Source organism: Anomaloglossus baeobatrachus, chromosome 3 (assembly GCF_048569485.1).
Source record: "Anomaloglossus baeobatrachus isolate aAnoBae1 chromosome 3, aAnoBae1.hap1, whole genome shotgun sequence".
Classification (NCBI taxonomy): domain Eukaryota; kingdom Metazoa; phylum Chordata; class Amphibia; order Anura; family Aromobatidae; genus Anomaloglossus; species Anomaloglossus baeobatrachus.
In genome coordinates, this window is record NC_134355.1 from 146,054,141 (window position 1) to 146,076,402 (window position 22,262).

The window sequence follows — 22,262 nt, forward strand, 5'->3', positions numbered from 1 at the left end:
GGAGAGCTGAGGTCGGTCGTTCACTGCGTAGTCCGCGGCTGGTGGCAGGGACAGCACGGGATGTCGACCAACCAAATGAGTTCCGAAAGGAGCGGAACGAGGACTGTGGACGTCTGGTGAAGGACGTCCTGGACTTCAGCTGGGGGAGGGAGGTACTCTTTCCTCCCGTGGCGTCAGAAATGAGCTTGTCCAGACGCTCGCCAAACAAATCGGTCTGGAAAAAAAGGGAAGGCCTGTGAGAGACTTCTTGGAGGCAGAGTCCGCTCACCATTGTCGGAGCCAGAGAGCTCTACGGATGGCTATGGTATTGGAGGCGGCAAACGCTGCGCAGGTAGCAGCGTCCATGGAGGCCTGCATGAGGTACTCCGCCGCAGCGGCAATTTGAGCTGTTACCTCTGTGAAGGTATGAGTGAACTGGGATTCCTCAAGCGAAGTGTTAAGGGATTCTGCCCAGACCGAGATCGCCTTTGCCACACAGAGGCAAAGGAGGGCGAGAGGGAGGAACTCGCAGCCTCAAAAGCAGAGCGGGCGAGGTGCTCCACCTGTCTGTCTGTCAGGTCCTTGATGGAGGAACCATCGGGTAAAGACAGGAGCGTCTTTGTGGCAAGGCGGGAGACCGGGGGGGTCGACCGAGGGCGGATCGGCCCAGCACTTAGGGGCAGGTGAGGCAAAAGGGTACCGGGACTCCATGAGTTTTCGGTTACCAAAGCGCCTGTCAGGCTTCTCCCTTTGCTTTGTGAGGATATCCTGAAAACTCTGGGTGATCAGCGAAAACCTTTTGGAGTTTTCTTGCCCTCTTAAAGGAGACCGCATGGTCAGTGATAGTGGATGGGGGATCCTCCACATGCAGAGTTTGGTTGATTGCTGCTATAAGGGAGTCTATTGCAGTTTGATCATCTGGGGAGGATGAAACCAAGGAATCCTCTTGGTACAAACAGCATTCTCCCTCCTCCAGCTCTTCAGAAGCTGTGGAGCGTGTGGGAGAGCCTGCCCTGCGTGCTCCCGAGGGAGAGCCCTGGGGGCCATGAGAGAGTGCTGGAGACACCCGGCCGTGTGCTCTTTTCCTGATCCCTGCAACCGGTGAAGCATGTGCCCGGATTACCTCAGAAGGATCCTCCATAGGGGTATCCTCAGGCTGCGTTCCGTCCAGGGGCCCAGAAGGGTGTGGAGGACGACATTGCATAGCCAGAACCAGGTTCTGCGACAGTTTTTCCATGGATTGGAACAGAAACTGTGCCCATTCCGGTGGGCTGGGAGCCCTAGGCTCTGGGCTGACTGTTGCGGCGGTGGTGGCGGGGGGGGTTTTGGGGGGCTACAGGGGCACAGGAACCACAGAGAGAAGAGGTGTGTTTTCGTGGTAGCTCAGCGTGGCAGGCAGTGCAGGCTGAATAGTAGACTATGTGAGCCTTAGCGCTCTTACTGCCCTTAGAATTCTGCATGTTCCTAATAGGAGTATGTCAGGAGGGGGGGGGGCAATGGTCAGCAAAGCTACAAGTGAAGCAAGTACCTCACCAGAATCAGCCGATGGCCCTGCGTCCTCAGGAAGGAGTAAACTCTGTGGAGATCTTCGCACGCTTTCCTGGGGGAGGGGGGGGGGCTTATCGCGGCCGCGGGGGGGGGGGGGCTTAGCGCTAAAAGAGCGCCAAGAATTAGTCAGTGTGCCCCCCTGCTGTCGGTAGCAAAAAACGGCGGGAAGGGAGCTTCTATGACAACTCCCTACAGTCAGCACACAGCTTGTCACCGAAGGATAATCTCTGCCGGCTTTCCTGCAATCAGAGCACGCAGCTGGAGCAAATAAACAGAGCAAATAAACAGTGCGAGTTCCTGAGCTCTGGGCCCTCCCCCCCGCCACCGGTAGATTATCTGTGCAGGATTCTCTGCAAACAGCGAGGGACTTCCCCCCCCTCCCCAGCCAGCACGCAGCTAGGGAAAAAATTAACACTGTGTTCAGGATCCCTGGGGCTCTCCTCCTTGCAATCAGCAAGGGACTTTCTGCACCGTCTTTTCTCCCTTTGTCTGGGAAACCAGTCAGGGGGGATCTCACCTTAAACAGTGCCTCAGTCCAGGCAGTGGGAATAGCAGAGTCAACCTGCTGTCCGGTCACACAGTGCCATGTTCAACTCAGAGCCTGCAAAGAGGGGCTGAGGAATTGTGCTTCTACCCTGGGCTCTGGAAAATCGGTGTCTGTGGGACCAGTCGTCCAGTGAGATGCAGCCCAGGATCCAGCGTCGCAGGAGGGGGTACGTGGCGGCAGCACTCCGCGTTCCCGCCCGTTGATGGTATTGGGAGATCAGTCCCAAAAGGAAACAGTCGCCCTCAAAAAATAACAAAACCTTGGAAGATGTGCCTCCGACAGACACTAAGCTAAAACTGAGGTTGCCTGGCCCGGCCAGGGGATGTATACTGCAGAGAAGGAGCTATGCTTTTACATCTACTTCGTGTCCTCCTATGGATAGGCAGCATAACACCCATGGTCCTGTGTCCCCCAATGAGGCGTCAGAGAAAGGAAATTTCTATTGTAGTGCCTAGTAAATTGTAGTGCCCATACATTTTGGCCATCTTGAGTTTCTGGAGACTTGTACCCCGTAAATTCAGCGGGCTCACCGCACTACAGAAATGACAAACATGTGGTACTGGATGTGCAGATTTTGCTGGATTTCTTTTGGCCGAGAGCCATAGCGCATTTCCACAGCCTATGTTTTACTATTAACATGGAAACCCAATATATATATATTTCTATTAACAGATGACGAACCTGAGCGGGGACTTGGTTTTTGTGGGTTGAGCTGCTGTTGGGTGACATTTTGGGAGTACAGAACATTTTGTAACATTTTTACATATATTTTCAAAGCTCAGCAACAAGCTTCTTATTCTAAGATTGTAAATGTCCAAGGTGATGAAACATGGGACAGTGAAAGGTGTATTCTTCTGAAGCCAAAAACCAGTAACTGAAGAATGCTTGGCTGAAAGAGTAACCGTCGTTTTATTTTTTTTCCATAAATCAATAGTACACATGAAAATAAGCAACTTTGTAATGTATCTTATCAGAGAAGTCTGCTTCTTTCTCTGCCAGAATTGATCAGTCATCAAAATCCTCAATTCTGCGATAAAATCTGTGTTCAGTGAAGACTTTCCCATTATGCAGTATGGATCCTGTATGGATTTCATAATGATAGAAATAATAGAAGGATAGGAGTTACCTTCGACTCGACGGTACACAGGTAGATGTGGCTGTAGAGGCGACAATAGACTGTCTAGAAGATTTAACAAACTTTCCAGGACTCCGCTGTTACTAAGCGATCTTTGGCCTATGCATGAAAGTAGCATAAAGACTCTGGAGGGAAAAAAAAAAAAAAAAGGTGAAAAATCAATAAACCAACTGGAAATACACCCTTGATCACCTTATTTTACTCTATATCCCAAGGTGACTAAAAACAATGAGATTTAAACATCCATTTCCTTTAAGAAGAAAGGATAAAGAGTCACTAGGATTTCACCTCCCAAACTATTTAACGGGAACCAACCACCAGGATTTTGTTATACATTGTGTCCACCCATATCCTGTCCACCGCCATTAACTTGAGAACAGCAGCAGCTATAGGCATAGAAGTGGTGTCTAGGTATAGTAGAGAAGCCATGCGCTACGCAATGAAACCACCTATAGCGCCACCTCGTGAAAAACAACGGCATTAGCATTTTTATCTTGAAAACGGAACGAGAGAGAGAAAAAAAGTGAATTCAACAATTGTAGGGCATCATCAATTCAATACGAATAGGCACCTTGCATACAGAAATGCTATGATATGAAACCCATGAGCCCCCAAACCATTGAATGCTTATGCATATGGCACTCATTTAACTTTGATTCTCAAAGTAGCCACCGTCAGCTGCAATACACATCTGGACTCTGGACAGCATACTGTATCTTGCTGCACGTTGTGCAATATGGTAGGTTACACGTTTGTACATGCATCTGTGATACGTCGTCGTAGATCCTGCAATGTTGGTGGAGGGGTCGCATACACCTGCTGTTTGATGTGACCTCACAAAAAGAAGTCCAATGGGGTCAGGTCAGGTGAGCGTGGAGGCCACTCCACACAGCCACCATACCCAATGACTTGTAGTAAGGTCTCCATGAGGTATCGCTTCACGTCCGCAGCCTTGTGAGTTTAACACATTCTAATCATAGCATTTCTGTATGCAAGGTGACGATTCGTATTGAATTGATGATGCCCTACAACATTGTAATTCACTTTTTTGAGATAAAAATGTTAACTCCGTTGTTTTCCACCAGGTGGCGCTATAGGTGGTTTCATCGCGTAGCGCATGGCTACTTTACTATACCTAGACACCACGTCTATGCCTATAGTTGATGCCGTTCTCAAGTTAACGGCGCTGGACAGGATATGGGTGGACACACTGTATAAAGTAAAGGCAGGCCCATACTGGCACTAGGATGCTGACTCCAAGCACATTTTTTGTTGAAAGATCGGACACGATTACTGAATATCTGTAACCAAAGTTACAGAAATGCACTGCGCCTTTGATTGACGTGTGCTGTGGTGCAGGTCTTTGGAGGTCGGGTCCTTGGTGTGTATTTCTCCTCCTACGTCCTCTATGGCAAAACTCCTTTTCTTTATTTAAATATTGTGCCGCGCCGCCACTACTGTTGGCGGCACATGCGCATTGCCACAGTAATGAGGTCTTCATTAAAATGGCAACAGAAAGCACGCATGTATGTACTGCAATCTCCGGCGCCATTTTATTGAAGACACTGCAAATAAAATTGTGCAGGGGCGCGTGCACATTTTTTTTTTTTTTTTTTTTTTTTTTTTTTACTACTACTAGCCCCTGCAGCTCAGTCTGGTCTGCAGTGTCTTCATTAAAATGGTACACACATGCACAGGTTCTAGTGCTATTTTAATGAAGACATCATTATCGTGGCAATGTGCATGCGCCGCCAATGATAGTATGGCGCAATATTTCAAAAAGGGACATGCCATAGAGGACGCAGGAGGAGGAATATATACTGAGGACCTGACCCACAAAGGCCCGCACCACTGCACACATCAAAATGCAGAGCAATTTCGCAACTTTGTTTGAAGATATTTCAGCAACCAAGCATCCTATCCTCCAATAAAAGGTATGCTTGGATTCAACATCTTAGTGCCACTATAGCAATGCCCTTACTTCTTATAGCAAAATTCTGGTGGTTGGTTCCCTTTAATTATGCATGTAGCTCTTTCAAAGACAAATCCAACAATACACTTATATGGCCAGTGGTAGGTTCCTTTGTCACTGACTAATCAGTGTTCTCCTTTATATGCAAATGAGGCTAAAGAACCATTTATAGATCTGATCACTTAAGCTATATGCTCCACCCAGTGTTGCCTCCTCCTGTTTAAAGGGTTTCCCAGGTATTTACTACCCTATTTGCTTGCAGCATAATGTGTAGAAAGAGACCCTGATTCCAGTGATATGTCACTTACTGAGCTGCTTGTTGTCATTTTGATATCACTTTTCTCTGCTACAGTTCTAGCAGTTCATCAATGTGTAGCTCTACAAGCCTGTCCACACCACGAATAGGCAGCTTTCTGCCCATATACAGGGTACACAGAAATCTTCCAATCAGTGGTGGGGATGAGGTTATACAGAGCTCATGAATATGTTTGACTACCTGTCATCACGCCAAGTAGTCCATTAATGATCTCCAATTTATAAAACAGTGATTTTATCAAATCTACACTTAGCAGCCCAGTAAGTGATAAGTTGCTGAAATCAGGGACTTTCTCTCTACATTACGCTGCTATCATATTTGGTGACAAAAACCTGATGACAGATTCCCTTTAACTGACAGTTCTTTTGTCTGGACTCACACAGCATGGAGATGGTTAGCCAAGCAGGAAAAGGTGGTGCAGGACAGGGAATAGAGCTGGAGTGACAGAGGCTTCAGATCTACAAATACGTTTTCAGCCATTTGCATATCAATTCAAAACAGTGATATCTCAGTAATGGCGGAATGGACCGGCCATGTAAAGGTATTACTAGACAGGTTTAAAAAAAGAGTTACATGGGCAGATAGTTTCAGGGACGAAATCCTGCTGACAGATTCCCTTTAGGCCCTGTGCGCACTTACCGGTTTTTCCCGCGGTTTTGCTGCATGTTTCACTGCAGAAAATGTTCATAACATCTCTGCAGTGATTCACCAGCAAAACCTATGGGGAAAGAAAATGCTGTGCGCACTATGCGGAAATTGACAGCTGCTTGTTTTGCTGTGGGATTCCCGCAGCAAAAACAACTGCATGTCACTTCTTTTCCGCAGGTCCCTGCAGGATTTCACTCCATTGACTGCAATGTAATCGTGAAATCCCACAGGGAAGTGATGTCATTACAGGAAGAGGAAGCGGAGCAAGGAGTAAACACACACACACACACACACACACACATCACACACAGACACAGAATACACATACAAATCAAATGGAATTATAAAAAAAAGCCGAGGTAAGCACACAGCGGCGGCCCGGTATTCTCAGGCTGGGGAGGGCGGGGGGCAGGGTTAATGTCCCGCCCCCTCCCGCAGCCGAGAATATCAGCCCGCAGCTGCCCCGGGACTGTCGCATCCATTATGCGACAGAACCGGAGTGTCCCCGGCACTTCCTGCTGCCGTGATGCGGTGGCAGTCAGGGTAATAAGGAGTTAATGGCGGCGCATCGCCGCCATTAACTCCAGGCTTGATCATGGCAGCGTCTATGAGACAGCTGACATGATCAACCAGTAAGTAAAGTGAAAAAACACACACACCGAAAAATCCTTTATTTTAAATAACACACAACAAAGCCTCCTCGTTCACCCTTTTATTAACCCCTCCCAAAACACACAGCTCCGGCGTAATCCACGTCTTGCGCTGCTTGCATCCAGAAGCGAGTGACACAGGCTGAATGCAGCCTTGCAACGAGCCTGCAGAGGTAACCACAGGGCATTTCCCACGGCCGGTAATGTTAACTCACATTACCGCTCGGGAGAAATGCAGCGATCTGTCCTCTATCTATCCCTCTATTATTCTGTCTATTTATCTATTTATCTATCTACTATCTATCTCAGAAGGAAATTATTTTTTCTTTTCAATGTGCTTTATTGCAATGAATGCAATAAAACATGTACCAACCCGCACGCGTCAAAACCGCGAACAATACCGCGGTAAAACCGCGGCAAACCACATGTGGTTTTTGGGTGCGGTTTGTCACGTTTTTTTACCGCGGGTGCGGTAATCTTTCAGTGCCTGCGGAATTTTCTTGAGAAGATTCCGTTTTCCAGTGCGCACAGGGCCTTAAGGAAGATTTGCTTCCAAGAGGTGTCAGGCAGCATCTTCATCCCTTCCTCACCATGGAGAACCAACTCACTTGGCCAAGCTGAGCATGCTTGTGTATCTGGGGTCAGCGCAATTACAACAGCACAGGGAAAGTCATGGGCAAGTCATGGGCAAGTCACGGGCAAGTCACGGGCAAGTCACGGGCAAGTCACGGGCAAGTCACGGGCAAGTCACGGGCAAGTCACGGGCAAGTCACGGGCAAGTCACGGGCAAGTCACGGGCAAGTCACGGGCAAGTCACGGGCAAGTCACGGGCAAGTCACGGGCAAGTCACGGGCATGTCACGGGCATGTCACGGGCATGTCACGGGCATGTCACGGGCATGTCACGGGCATGTCACGGGCATGTCACGGGCATGTCACGGGCATGTCACGGGCATGTCACGGGCATGTCACGGGCATGTCACGGGCATGTCACGGGCATGTCACGGGCATGTCATCTTCCTTTATAATATGGTGAATTCTTCCTATTTTTTTTTTTTACTTAGCATCCATGTCTAGTGGTTTCTAAATCACCTGTTCACTTGATATTGTATGCATGCCATGCAATAGTAGCTAAATTTGTGGTACTAAGATCTTATCTGTTATTGCACATACCAACCCTACCAGATTAGTGGTGATGCATGAATTTTACCATTCATATTTTGTACCATGCACCAGTTTTGTGCCATCTTGTCCCCTCCCTACTGTGACACCATTTTGCAACTGTGTGAATTATGCTTTTTTTTGTTACCTAGTTTGTGTCATTTAATAAAGAGTATTTATACTATTTTGTGGGTATAGGCCCGATTTGCTATTTTCCCGCTTGAAATGAGCGGTTTCCTCTTAACAGTCGCTGCAAGAAGTGTTTCTCTATAGAGAACAAACACGGTCGGCAAAGCAGAGCATGCTAGTGCACTTCATGGGGAAGGCAAGTGTGGAAAGAATGACTGTCAGCTGACCACCAGGTTGCCTGACAGTGTATGGCCACCAAATCAGAGCAAAGATGAAATTCACATGCCTTTTAAACACATGGGAAAAGTTCACTGGGGTCAATTTTACAGCATAAGATTCATTTTCGTTCTCCAGAATAAGACATGCAGAAATAAATTGGTTTTCTGTAGAAACAACCCCAATCATGTAAGTGGATGTACACGTATCTGCAGTTGTAGAAAACTCTGCAATACACTTGCTGTGTGTGAATATAGACATTAGGTATCTGCCAATTCTGCTATTACTGAAAATGCCCATCTCTTGCTGTACATGCATACTATAATCAGATATGACCGTACCGATCTTGAGGGAAGATCAGGAGCTGTTCTGAGTTGTAGAGTTCCTGCAGGACGTTGGAAAGAAATTGCCCCCACCACCTCTCTGCACCGCACAGCTGCACCAGGAGGAGGCCGGTGTGCAACCGAATTTTTGGGGTTCCGCTTATGCACAAGTGCTTGAATAGCTCTTCACAGGCCTGAGCATGGAAAGTGTTCTGGAGCACTGCTGGAACAGAATGTCCTTTAAAGGGAAAAGAAAGATTTGCTAAATTAATAGTAAAAGGTTTGCCCCAACTACACAAAATCCCCCTTATTAGCACATGGATAACACTGGGGAACAATTTGAAAATTTGAAAAAAAAATTCTGTTGAGTTAGGTTTTTGAGCTGATTTATACTAAAATTGGCATGCTGATTCCAAAAATGTAGTCAGTTTTTTTTCTATCACGTCAAGTTTTTCCTCCTCAACTTACCTGCCATAGAAGCACAATTGCACTGATTTCAGTAATAAGACTTGTTATTTGAGTACAATTCGACTCATATAGAGCTACGTGGCAACTTGTAAGAGTAGTCACAACTGAGTGTGGTGAGAGGTGTGTGCAGCTCCCAATACGTCAGAATTATCAATATCTTTACACAAAAAATGTATCATAGTAGGAATAAATAGGATTTGTGATAGCTTTTCTCTTTACATTGGGCGCTTAGTTGTAATTTATATATCTTTTATGATTTTTTTCTTTGTTAGTTTTCAAAGCTTGTAACTTTCCATCTCAGTGTTTTATTTACTTATGTACAGATTTCCTTTGTTTCAGATCATGTCTGCTCCTTCTTCCTCTCGTCGTAAATGCCTAAACAACCCTGACTCCTTCTGCTATATTGGTGGTGTTTTCACCATTCCAGTTCAAAGGGCAAACATCAGTGCATTTGTCAAACAAGCATATTTTGCATATTTTAAAGTAAAACTCGGTGATCAAGATAAGCCATGGGCCCCTCACATAGTGTGCAAGCAGTGTGTCGAGAGTTTACGGGTGTGGACCAAAGGAACACGTGAAAAGTTGGCATTTGGAATCCCCATGGTGTGGAGAGAGCAACAAAGTAATTCCACAGACTGTTACTTCTGTTTAGTGAAAACATCAGGATTTAACAGGAAAAATAAAAGTAAAATAGAATATCCAAATCTACCGTCAGCTATCAGGCCAATGCCTCATTCAGCTGAAATTCCAGCGCCAGTTTTCGAACAGCTACCATCTCTAGACGTTCTGAGTGATGTTGACGAACACAGTGACAGCAATGATGCAGAATTTGAAATTCACAAGGATTCAGTTCGTAAGGGATTTGATCAGCAAGAGTTAAATGATTTAGCACGTGAATTGGGCTTATCAAAAAAAGCTTCAGAATTACTAGCATCAAGGCTAAATGAGAAACAGTTACTTGAACAAGGAGCGAAGGTATCATACTTTCGTACTAGAGAAAGTACATTTTTGCAGTACTTTCGGTGTGACAGAGGTTTTGTGTTTTGCCATAATATTCCTGGTTTACTACAAGAATTAGGGCTTTCAATGTACAATCCAAATGAATGGCGACTGTTTATTGATAGCTCAAAGCAAAGTCTTAAGTGTGTCCTTCTACACAATGGCAATTTATTTGGTGCAGTCCCTATTGGGCATTCTGTCTCTCTTCATGAAGAACATGGAGATGTAAAAAAAGAGAATTTTGTTACTTACCGTAAATTCTTTTTCTTATAGTTCCGTATTGGGAGACCCAGACCATGGGTGTTTAGCTTCTGCCTCCGGAGGACACACAAAGTACTACACTTAAAAGTGTAGCTCCTCCCTTTGAGCTTATACACACCCTGGTAGCCAGTCCTAGCCAGTTTAGTGCAAAAGCTGAAGGAGAATAGCCACCCACAAGTAGAACCGAGTAAGAACCGGAACAACCGGAGACTCTGTCCACGACAACAGCTGGTGATAACATACAGAACAAGAAAATTGCCAACAGGCAACAGGGCGGGAGCTGGGTCTCCCAATACGGAACTATAAGAAAAAGAATTTACGGTAAGTAACAAAATTCTCTCTATCGTTCCTTTGGGAGACCCAGACCATGGGACGTTCCAAAGCTGTCCCTGGGTGGGAATAAACAGAAAAAAAACTAAGAAGTAGGCGGAGCCTAACTTCACAAGTGGGCGTCAGCCGCCTGAAGGATGCGTCTGCCCAAGCTCGCATCTGCCGAAGCATGAGCATGCACTTGGTAGTGCTTCGAAAAGGTATGCAGGCTAGTCCAAGTGGCAGCCTGATAGACTTGTTGAGCCGTAGCCTGGTGCCTAAAAGCCCAAGAGGCACCGACAGCTCTGGTCGAGTGTGCTTTGATCCCCGGCGGGGGAGGCACCTGAGTACTCTAGTAGGCGTCCGAAATGGTCGATCTAATCCAATGGGCCAAGGTCGGCTTAGAAGCAGAGAGACCCTTGCGCCGCCCTGTGGTTAGCACAAAAAGAGAGGTGCACCACCTAAGCGCAGCGGTGCGAGACACATAGATCCGGAGAGCACGCACCAGATCTAGAGTATGCAGCACTTTCTCAAAGCGATGAACAGGGGCCGGACAGAAGGAAGGCAAGAAAATATCCTGGTTAAGGTGGAAGGGAGAGACCACCTTAGGAAGAAAGTCCGGGGTCGGACGGAGAACTACCTTGTCTTGGTGAAAAACCAAAAAAGGTGACTCCGAGGAGAGCGCAGCCAAATCAGAGACTCTCCTGAGAGAAGTTATGGCAACTAGAAAGGCCACCTTTTGAGAAAGACGATACAAAGAAACCTCCCTAAGGGGCTCGAAAGGGGGTTTCTGCAATACCGTGAGGACCAAGTTAAGGTCCCAGGGATCCAAGGGCCGCCGATAAGGCGGAATGATGTGAGACGCACCTTGCATGAAGGTGCGGACCTGAGGCAGCCGGGCGAGACGCCGCTGGAACAGCACTGAGAGCTGAGACTTGTCCCTTGAGAGAGTTAAGGGACAGTCCTAGCTGCAGACCGGACTGTAAAAAAGACAGAAGGGTCGGCAACGAGAATGGCCAAAGAGAATGGCCGGAAGAGCGACACCAGGACAGGAAAATTTTACAAGTCCTGTGATAGATCTTGACGGAGGAAGACTTACGGGCCCGAGTCATAGTGGAGATGACTTCAGGAGGAATACCAGAAGCCGTCAAAATCCAGGACTCAAAATCCACGCCGTCAATTTGAGAGCCGCAGAATTCGGGCGGAAAAACGGACCTTGCGAGAGCAGGTCTGGACGGTCCGGAAGATGCCACGGCATCTCCACGGACAGTTGGAGCAGGTCCGGATACCAAGCTCGCCTGGGCCAGTCCGGTGCAATGAGGATGACTCGACGGCCCTCCATTCTGATCTTGCGCAGGACTCTGGGCAAGAGAGCTAGAGGGGGAAACACGTAGGACAGACGAAACTGGGACCAGTCTTGAACCAGAGCGTCCGCAGCGAAGGCCTGAGGATCGTGGGAGCGAGCCACGTAAACCGGAACCTTCTTGTTGTGACGGGATGCCATTAGGTCCACGTTCGGAGTGCCCCACTTGCGGCAGATTGACTGAAACACTGCCGGGTGCAGGGACCACTCGCCACCGTCCACGAATCGACGGCTGAGATAATCTGCCTCCCAGTTTTCTACGCCAGGGATGTGGACTGCGGTTATGGTGGACTTGGAGTCCTCCGCCCATTGAAGAATGCGTTGGACCTCCAACATTGCCAGGCAGCTGCGTGTCCCGCCTTGGTGATTGATGTAGGCAACCGCTGTCGCGTTGTCTGACTGGACTCGAATGTGCCTGCCCGCCAACAGGTGGTGAAAGGCTAGGAGAGCTAGAAGCACAGCTCTGGTTTCCAGCACATTGATTGAAAGGGCTGACTCGGACGGAGTCCAAGTGCCCAGTGCTCTGTGGTGGAGATGTATCGCTCCCCAGCCGGATAGGCTGGCATCCGTGGTGAGAATAACCCAGGACGGAGCCAGGAAGGAGCGCCCTTGGGACAGGGAGTGGGGTCGAAGCCACCACTGAAGAGAGCTCCTGGTCCGTGGCGACAGAGCCACGAACCTCTGTAAGGAGGAAGGCCGCTTGTCCCAACAGCGGAGAATGTCCAGCTGCAGAGGACGCAGATGGAACTGGGCAAAGGGAACCGCCTCCATGGAGGCCACCATTTGACCCAGCACCTGCATCAGACGCCTGAGGGTATAACGGCGGGGCCTCAGGTAGAGAGCGCACCGCCAACCGGAGTGACAGCTGTTTGTCTAAGGGCAACTTCACAAGTGCCGGCAAAGTCTCGAACTGCATCCCTAGGTACGTTAGACTCTGGGTCGGAGTCAGAGTGGATTTGGGAAGATTGACAATCCACCCGAATTGGGCTAGGGTGGCGAGAGTGAGCGAAACACTCCGCTGACAGTCTGCGCTGGATGTACCCTTGACCAGAAGGTCGTCCAGATAAGGAAGCACTGCTAACCCCTGGAGGTGCAGGACCGCAATCGCTGCCGCCATGACCTTGGTGAATACCCGAGGGGCCGTGGCTAACCCGAAGGGGAGAGCCACGAATTGGAAATGATCCTCTCCTATCGCAAAACGTAACCAACGCTGATGTGACACTGCGATTGGCACATGTAGATAGGCATCTCTGATGTCGATGGACGCCAGGAACTCCCCTTGGGTCATAGAGGCAATGACTGATCGCAGAGACTCCATGCGAAAATGCCGCACCCGGACATGCTTGTTGAGAAGCTTGAGATCCAGGATGGGCCGAAAGGTACCGTCCTTTTTTGGAACTAGGAAGAGATTTGAGTAAAAACCTCTGAACCGTTCCTGAGCGGGAACTGGGACAATCACTTCGTTTGCCTGCAAGGACGCCACGGCCTGCGAGAAGGCGGCGGCCTTGGAGCAGGGGGGAGTTGAGAGAAAAAATCTGTTTGGAGGGCTGGAAGAGAATTCTATCCTGTAGCCGTGAGATATGATGTCTCTCACCCACTGATCGGAGACTTGCTTTAACCAAGCGTCGCCAAAGTGGGAGAGCCTGCCACCGACTAAGATATCGAATAGACCTGGCTCACTGAATATAATAGGGTGCTCTGGAGAAAATAATCAGCTGAAATCCAAAACGAATCTCCGGCACTCCATTGGAGTGCCGGAGATTCGTTTTGGATTGCCACCGACTAAGGACGTGGCTGGAGCGGGCCGAGAGTCATGAGGAAGCTGCCTTAGTGGCAGAACCTCCTGCGGTCTTCTGCGGACGCGCTTTTGGGCGCCAGTTGGATTTCTGATCCTTGGCTGAGTTAGCGGACGAGGCGGAAGGCTTAGAGGATGACCAGTTGGAGGAACGAAAGGAACGAAACCTCGATTGATTCTTACCCTGGGCGGGTTTCCTGGTCTTGGTTTGTGGCATGGAAGTACTCTTCCCGCCAGTAGCTTCTTTAATGATTTCATCCAGCTGTTCACCAAACAGCCGTGAACCAGCAAAAGGGAGCCCAGCAAGAAACTTCTTGGAAGAAGCATCTGCCTTCCACTCTCGAAGCCACAAAATCCTGCGGATAACAAGAGAATTAGCTGAAGCCACCGCAGTGCGGTGAGCAGCCTCTAGCATGGCAGACATGGCATAGGATGAAAAAGCTGAAGCCTGAGCAGTTAAGGTAACCATCTCGGGCATAGATTCCTCGGTGAGGGAATGCATCTCCTCTAGAGAAGCAAAGATGGCTTTGAGAGCCCACACTGCTGCAAAAGTCGGGGAAAACGCGGCCCCCGCAGCTTCATACACAGATTTGGCCAGAAGGTCAATCTGGCGGTCAGTGGAATCCTTAAGTGAGGTGCCGTCAGCCACCGACAGAATGGTCCGGGCTGAGAGCCTAGACACCGGGGGGTCTACCTTTGGGGAGTGAGACCACTCCTTGACCACCTCAGGTGGAAATGGAAACCGGTCATCAGAACCACGCTTTGGAAAGAGTTTGTCAGGGCAGGCCCTAGGTTTGGTCACAGCGGTCTGAAAACTGGAGTGGTTAAAGAACACACTCTTCACTCTCTTAGGCGAGGTAAACTGATGTTTTTCTGCCAAAGAGAGTTGCTCCTCTGACACTGGCGGATTGAGATCCAGCACAGAATTAATAGTAGCAATCAAATCACTAAGATCTGAGTCACCCTCAGAGAAATCGATGGGATACATAGCCTCCGAGCCCCCAGTGAGGGCATCCTCCTCATCTTGAGAGTCAGCTCTTGAGACAGAGCCGTGGGATGGGGAGGGGGAGGAAACCCTGCGCCTTCTCTTAGAAGGACGGGGTCTGGGATCAGATGATGAATCCTCCGTGAGCTCCGATGGACGGAGGTCAGAGGATAGGAGTCCTCTGTCAAGAGTATTAGAGGCACCCTGTGAGGGGGGCTGATGCATATTCATCAAAGTCCTGGACAAAAGCCCCATGGACTCAGCAAATGACTGGGATATGGACCTAGAAAAAGACTCTACCCAGGCCGGGGGTTCAATCACAGGTGCAGCAGCAGCCTGAGAGACCACTGGGGGTGAGACTCCAGGCTGTGGCACCGCCAAGTTAGAGCAGACATCACAATGTGGATAGGTGCTCGGCTCAGGCAGCAGGAGCTTACATGCAATGCATGCAGAATAAAGCTTTGGAGCCTTGCTCCTTGTGTGAGACATGCTGCTGGAGTGGGGGCTTTGCAGAGAATGAACCCCAGGGAGAATATACAGAGGTCCACAACCGGAGACCGGCTGTGGCTTACCAGACCGCGGAGCGCGGTGTTGTGTGCCCTCCAGATCCCGAAACCCGGTCCCCCAGTCGCAGCACCTCAGCAGAGATGCAGAATGCAGGATGTCCCAGAGAAGAGTGAACTCTGCCTGAGAAGAGGGTGTTCCTATAAAAGAGTGGGAACTGGAGGGCTATAGAGACCTGCAGGGAAGGAGGGATGCCCCAGCAGTGGGGAGTGTCCCTCCCCTGTGTAGAACGGCTGCCGGGAGGAGCCGAACCTGTCCCTCTGCATGAGTGACATGCGAGGGCAGGAAAATGAAACTAGGCCTCCGGCGAAGCCGGGGCCTAAATTTAAGCGGCGAGGCCGACAAGCAGGCACCATCGGCGCGGTTCTCAGGCAAAAACTAGAGAACCCGCCGGAAAAGTTAAAACAATCACATACAGCATACTCTCCCCTTACAATAAAGAACCGGGACCCCCAACATAAACGTCTCAGGTACTTAGCTGCTGAGACGCAGGGCTATGTCCCTGGGGATGAGTGCTCCGGTCCAACAGAATCCTCAAGGGGCTGTGGATGGAGACCGGTCTCCTGCCAGGCATGGAGACCGTGCTGGCTCCCACTTCAAGCCAGAGCCCAGAAGGGACGGTGAAGGAGCGCGGCATGTAAGGCTGCAGCCTTGTAAATCAACCTTAACAACACCGCCGACACAGTGGGGTGAGAAGGGACATGCCGGGAGTCCAGACATGGACCCGCTTTTCTTCACACTGTTTCCAAAAGTCAAACAAATCAGATGAGAATGCATGTGTGGATGTATGCCTCCCGACACAAAGCAATAAACTGGCTAGGACTGGCTACCAGAGGGTGTATAAGCTCAGAGGGAGGAGCTACACTTTTAAGTGTAGTACTTTGTGTGTCCTCCGGAGGCAGAAGCTAAACACCCATGGTCTGGGTCTCCCAAAGGAACGATAAAGAAAGAGAGTTATTGAGTTATTGAAATATGACACACACAATTGGATCATCTGTGTTGACCTTAAAATGGTTTGCTTCCTTCTTGGTCAGCAATGTGGGTACACAAAGTATCCCTGCTTTCTCTGTATGTGGGATAACAGAGCTTGAGAAAAGCATTGGGTTGAGTCAAATTGGCCTCCAAGATCTGGTCTTAAACCTGGAGATCCTAACATTCTACATCAGCCACTTGTTGACAGGAAGAATATACTATTCCCACCTCTGCACATAAAACTAGGTCTCATGAAGCAATTTGTAAAAGCATTGCCAACTGAGGGCGACTGTTTTAAGTACATCATGTTGGCACTTCCTGGACTGTCCATTGAAAAAAATCAAGGCTGGTGTGTTTGATGGTCCACAAATTCGACAGCTCATCAAAGATGAACATTTCAACGGGACTATGTCAGATGTTGAGAAGAATGCTTGGTTATCATTCAAAGACGTCGTCAAGAACTTTCTTGGAAATACACGTGCAATTACAAAGAAATTGTTCAGAAACTATTGGAGAGCTACAAAGCGCTTGGTTGCAACATGAGTATTAAACTACATTTTCTGCATTGCCATCTTGCCAACTTTCCGGAAAATCTTGGTGCTGTTAGCGATGAGCAAGGTTACCCGTTACCAGGGTAGATGGGATATACATATGATGGCTGACTATTGCTGGAGCATCAAACGTGATTGTCCTCAAGTTAAACACTCCAGAAAAAGCTATAAATGTAAATTTTTACCTTAAATACTTGCATATTATATATATATATATTATATATATATATATATATATATATATATATATATATATATATATATATATATATATATCCTTTGTAAAAAAACATGATCGTGTTAAAAAACATTTGTCATGCCTATTTCTTATATATTTCATTTTTTGTTCATATTTGTACTATTTAAAAAAAACAAAACACTTTAGGTACAGTAGTTTACATATTTTTGAGAAGACAAAAATCCTATAGTTCAAAAACTTGACATGATAGAAAAAAACTGAGATCATTTCTGGATTCAGCATCCAAAAATTCATTAAGAACAGTTGTCTGACCTAACTCCTAAAAAATTGTGTTCCCCAGTGTAATCTATACACTACACTAGCATGTCCACACAATAAAGACAAAGGATTCTTTTCGCATGGCTTTAAAAAGGGGTTGTCCAGGTTTAAGAGCCAAGTCCTTAGTCATACTATAAGACTGCAGACTTGAGAATAGTGACAGCGTGCACTGTTCTTTGCCGGTATGGCTGGTGCAAGTGAGCAGTTACATGACATATGAATACATGCGGTCACGTGCTCTCTAGTCTCCTCTGGCTTGTCTCAACAGAAGCCCGACGAGATTAGTCAGCACATGAATGCATGTATGTGAATCGTATATACGTGGTCATGTGACCACTCGCTCGCTTGAGCAATCAACACTGCATGTCACAATTAAGACATCTGCAGTCACAGAGTGATTGCAGACTATGTTCTCAATCCTGGACAATCCCTTCAGAGGGTATATATCACCAGGTTTTTGCCACCTAATCTGAGGACAGCATGATGTAGGGGCAGAGATCATAATTCCAGTAGTGTGTCACTTACTGAGCCGTTTGTTGTAGTTTTGATAGAATCACTTATCAGCATGAGATTATCACTAGAGGATTAGTAAACCTGCTGCCAGGTAGTCCTCCATATTTGTGAGCTCTGTATTATCTGCCCCCATCACCAATTGGCGGCTTTGTGTGGGCAGAAAGCTGCTAATCAGTGGTGTGTACAGGGTAATACAAGGCTCAACATTCAGATAACTGTTAGATCTGCAGCAGATAAAAGTGATTTTATCAACTAAACAGCAAGCAGCCTAGTAAGTGTCACATCGCCACAACCAGGGTCTCTACCAGTATGGTATGCTGCTTCAGAGGAGTAGAAATACCCTGGTGACGATTCCCTTTAAACATCTGGAGCCACTAACCATTAGAGGAGTGAAGAAGGCTAAGCAGGGTGTCCAGAAGGTAACGGATGATCGTGCGAAGTTGCTCAGTTGAAGATGTGTGAATCAGCTCTCGAGAGTCAAACTGTTCTCTCAGCGTTTTCCTGCTCATGCCCAGGGCGACCTTCAGCCTCTGAACCGCATGATGAGCCAGGTTCAGCTGCAGTTGGAGCTGTATGCAGTCTTGGTAAGCAGAAAACACTCTGCTGTCCTCCTCAACCGCTTTATCTGGCTTTCTTAGAAAATATTGTGCGTTGTTAGCACTGTTCAGCGGTGGAAGGTCAATGCTCTGCAGCAGAGTCTCTAATCGATGGCAGGCCAAGTTATATCTATGGAGTAATGAGAGAAGCAGACTGTTTAATATATAATGCTAAACAACAGTTTACAAAGCAGCATGTCCTCCGGCAGCACCAACCTGCACTGGATGTCCTCCTGCAGGGCCACCATCATGGTGAGATGCTGGTCCACCTCCGGCTGACTTGCAGACTCATTTTCACCTCTGAGTGGGTCATGCATAAGTTTCAGTTCACTTTCCCAAGGTAAAATATAGGTATGGCCATAGTAAAATCCCAGCGGGATCTTTGCCCGGGCATTTGTACTTCCATACCGTCCAATCACTGTAATCTGTAAAAACAGAAAAAATAACATATATATATATATAGTGTTAGAAAAGAAGGGAATTTTGTTTACTTACCGTAAATTCCTTTTCTTCTAGCTCCAATTGGGAGACCCAGACAATTGGGTGTATAGCTACTGCCTCCGGAGGCCACACAAAGTATTACACTCAAAAGTGTAAGGCCCCTCCCCTTCTGGCTATACACCCCCAGTGGGATCACTGGCTCACCAGTTTAGTGCAAAAGCAAGAAGGAGGAAAGCCAATAACTGGTTTAAAGACCAATTCAATCCGAAGAAACATCGGAGAACTGCAACCATTCACATGAACAACATGTGTACCGAAAAAAACCCTAAGAAAACAGGGCGGGTGCTGGATCTCCCAATTGGAGCTAGAAGAAAAGGAATTTACGGTAAGTAAACAAAATTCCCTTCTTCTTTGTCGCTCCATTGGGAGACCCAGACAATTGGGACGTCCAAAAGCAGTCCCTGGGAGGGTAAAAGAATACCTCGTGGTAGGGCCGTCAAACAGCCCTTTCGTACAGGTGGGCAACCGCCGCCTGAAGGACTTGTCTACCTAGGCTGGCGTCTGCCGAAGCGTAGGTATGCACCTGATAATGCTTGGTAAAAGTGTGCAGACTCGACCAGGTAGGTGCCTGGCACACCTGCTGAGCCGTAGCCTGGCACACCTGCTGAGCCGTAGCCTGGTGCCGTAATGCCTAGGACGCACCCACGGCTCTGGTAGAATGGGCATTCAGCCCTGAGGGAACCGGGAGCCTAGCAGAACGGTAGGTTTCAAGAATTGGTTCCTTGATCCACCGAGTCAGGGTGGATTTGGAAGCTTGCGACCCTTTACGCTGACCAGCGACAAGGACAAAGAGTGCATCCGGGCGGCACAGGAGCGCCGTGCGGGAATGTAGATCCTGAGTGCTCTCACCAGATCCAACAGATGCAAATCGTTTTCAAATTGATGGACTGGATGAGGACACAAAGAAGGTAAGGTGATATCTTGATTGAGATGAAAGTGGGATACCACCTTAGGGAGAAAGTCCGGAATCGGACGCCGAACCCCCTTGTCCTGGTGAAGACCAGGAATGGAGATTTGCATGACAGCGCTGCTAGCTCGGACACTCTCTGAAGAGACGTGACCGCTACTAGAAAGGCCACTTTCTGTGAAAGACGGAAAAGGGAACAACTTTCAAAGGCTCGAAAGGCGGCTTCAAGAGAGTCATTAGAACCTTGTTCAGACTCCAGAGCTCTAATGGCCGCTTGTACGGAGTGATGAGAAGACAAACTCCCTGCAGGAACGTGCATACCTGCGGAAGTCGGCTAGGCGTTTCTGAAAAAATACAGATAGCGCTGAGACTTGTCCTTTAAGGGAGCTAAGCGACCAACCATTTTCCAACCAAGATTGTAGGAAGGAAGGAAAAATAGGCGATGCAAATGGCCAGGGAGAAACTCCTTGAGCAGAGCACCAAGATAAGAATATCTTCCACGATCTGTGGTAGATCTTGGCGGACGTTGGCTTCTTGGCCTGCGTCATGGTGACAACCACTCCTGAGATAATCCTGAAGACGCTAGGATCCAGGACTCAATGGCTACACCGTCATGTTCAGGGCCGCAGAGTTCAGATGGAAAAAAGGGCCCTTGAAACAGCAAGTCTGGTCGGTCTGGTAGTGCTCACGGTTGGCCTACCGTGAGGTACCACAGATCCGGGAACCCCGACCTCCTCGGCCAATCTGGAGCGACGAGGATGGCGCGGCGACAGTCGGACTTGATCTTGCGCAGCACTCTGGGCAACAATGCCAGAGGTGGGACACATAAGGTAGCCGGGACTGCGACCAATGTTGAACTGAGGCGTCCGCCGCCAGAGCTCGATGATCGTGAGACTGTGCTATGAAGCCGGAACAAAGTTCTTGTGCCGTGACGCCATTATGTCGACGTCCGGCATCCCGCAGCGGCGACAGATCTCCTGAAACCCGTCCGGGTGAAGAAACCATTCCCCTGCGTCCATACCCTGGCGACTGAGGAAGTCTGCTTCCTAGTTTACCACGCCTGGGATGTGAACTGCGGATATGGTGGATGCCGTGTCTTCCACCCACGTCAGAATCCGCCGGCTTCCTGGAAGGCTTGCCGGCTGCGTGTTCTTCCGTGGTGGTTGATGTATGCCACCGCTGTGGAGATATCCGACTGAATTCGGATGTGCTTGCTTTTCAGCCACTGCTGGAAGGCTTGTAGGACAAGATACACTGCTCTGATTTCCAGAACATTGATCTGAAGGGTGGACTCTTGCTGAATCCACGTACCTTGAGCCCTGTGGCAGAGAAAAAACTGCTCCCCACTCTGATAGACTCGTGCCTGTCGTAACTACCGCCTAGGATGGGGGTAGGAAGGACCTTTTTTCTGACCATGAGGTGGGAAGAAGCCACCACCGTAGAGATTCTTTGGCCGCCTGAGAAAGGGAGACGTCTCTGTCGATGGGCGTCGACTTCCCGTCTCATTGGCGGAGAATGTCCCATTGTAGTGGACGCAGATGAAACTGCGCGAAAGGGACTGCCGCCATTGCTACCATCTTACGTGAGAAGTGCATGAGGCGTCTCAATGTGTGCGACTGATCCTAAGGAGAGATTGCAGCCTTGTCTGTAGTGAACGCTGTTTGTCTAGCGGAAGCTTCACTATCGCTGAGAGTGTATGAAACTCCATGCCTAGATATGTTAGTGATTGGCCCGGGGTCGGATCTGACTCTGAAAAGTTGATGATCCACCCGAAACTCTGGAGAGTCTCCAGCGCAACGTTCGGCTGTGTTGGCATGTTCCTTAAGAGGGTGCCTTGACAAGTAGATCTCCCAAACACGGGATCACAGAGTGACCTTGAGATTGCAGGACTGGTACTACTGCTGCCATGACCTTAGCGAAGACCCGTGGGGCTATCGCCAGCCGGAAGGCAGAGTTACGAACTGAAGGTGTTCGCGTCTTATAACAAAGCGTAGAAACGCTGGAGCTCTGGATCAATCGGCACGTGGGGATAAGCATCCTTGACGTCTATCGATGTTAGGAAATTTCCTTGAAACATTGAGGCGATGACGGAGCGGGGGGATTACATCCGGAACCGCCTGGTGTTCACGAGCTGGTTGAGCCGTGTTAGATCCAGAACGGGACGGAAATACTCGTCCTTTCTTGGCATCGCAAATAATTCGGAGTAAAAACCGTGACCTTGTTCCTGAAGAGGAACGGGGGTCACCACTCGTTGTGCCTTTAGAGTGCCCACCGCCTGCAGAAGAGCATCGGCTCGGTCGGGAGGTGGAGAAGTTCTGAAGAATTGAGTTGGAGGACG

The 22,262-nt window shown here is 48.6% G+C and overlaps 1 protein-coding gene across 7 annotated transcripts in view; it reads right to left on the reverse strand.

Moving 5' to 3' along the window:
- Positions 1-22,262, reverse strand: part of BIRC6 (baculoviral IAP repeat containing 6) — a 533,701-nt gene that overhangs the window by 318,817 nt on the left and 192,622 nt on the right. For all 7 annotated transcript variants that reach the window (XM_075339505.1, XM_075339507.1, XM_075339508.1 and 4 more), the window contains exons 28-31: positions 18,733-18,941; positions 18,300-18,646; positions 8,642-8,861; positions 3,201-3,334 (exon numbers count right to left, since the gene is read on the reverse strand). In XM_075339505.1, the coding sequence (XP_075195620.1) occupies positions 3,201-3,334; positions 8,642-8,861; positions 18,300-18,646; positions 18,733-18,941 (910 nt within the window). The remainder of the gene's footprint in view (positions 1-3,200; positions 3,335-8,641; positions 8,862-18,299; positions 18,647-18,732; positions 18,942-22,262) is intronic.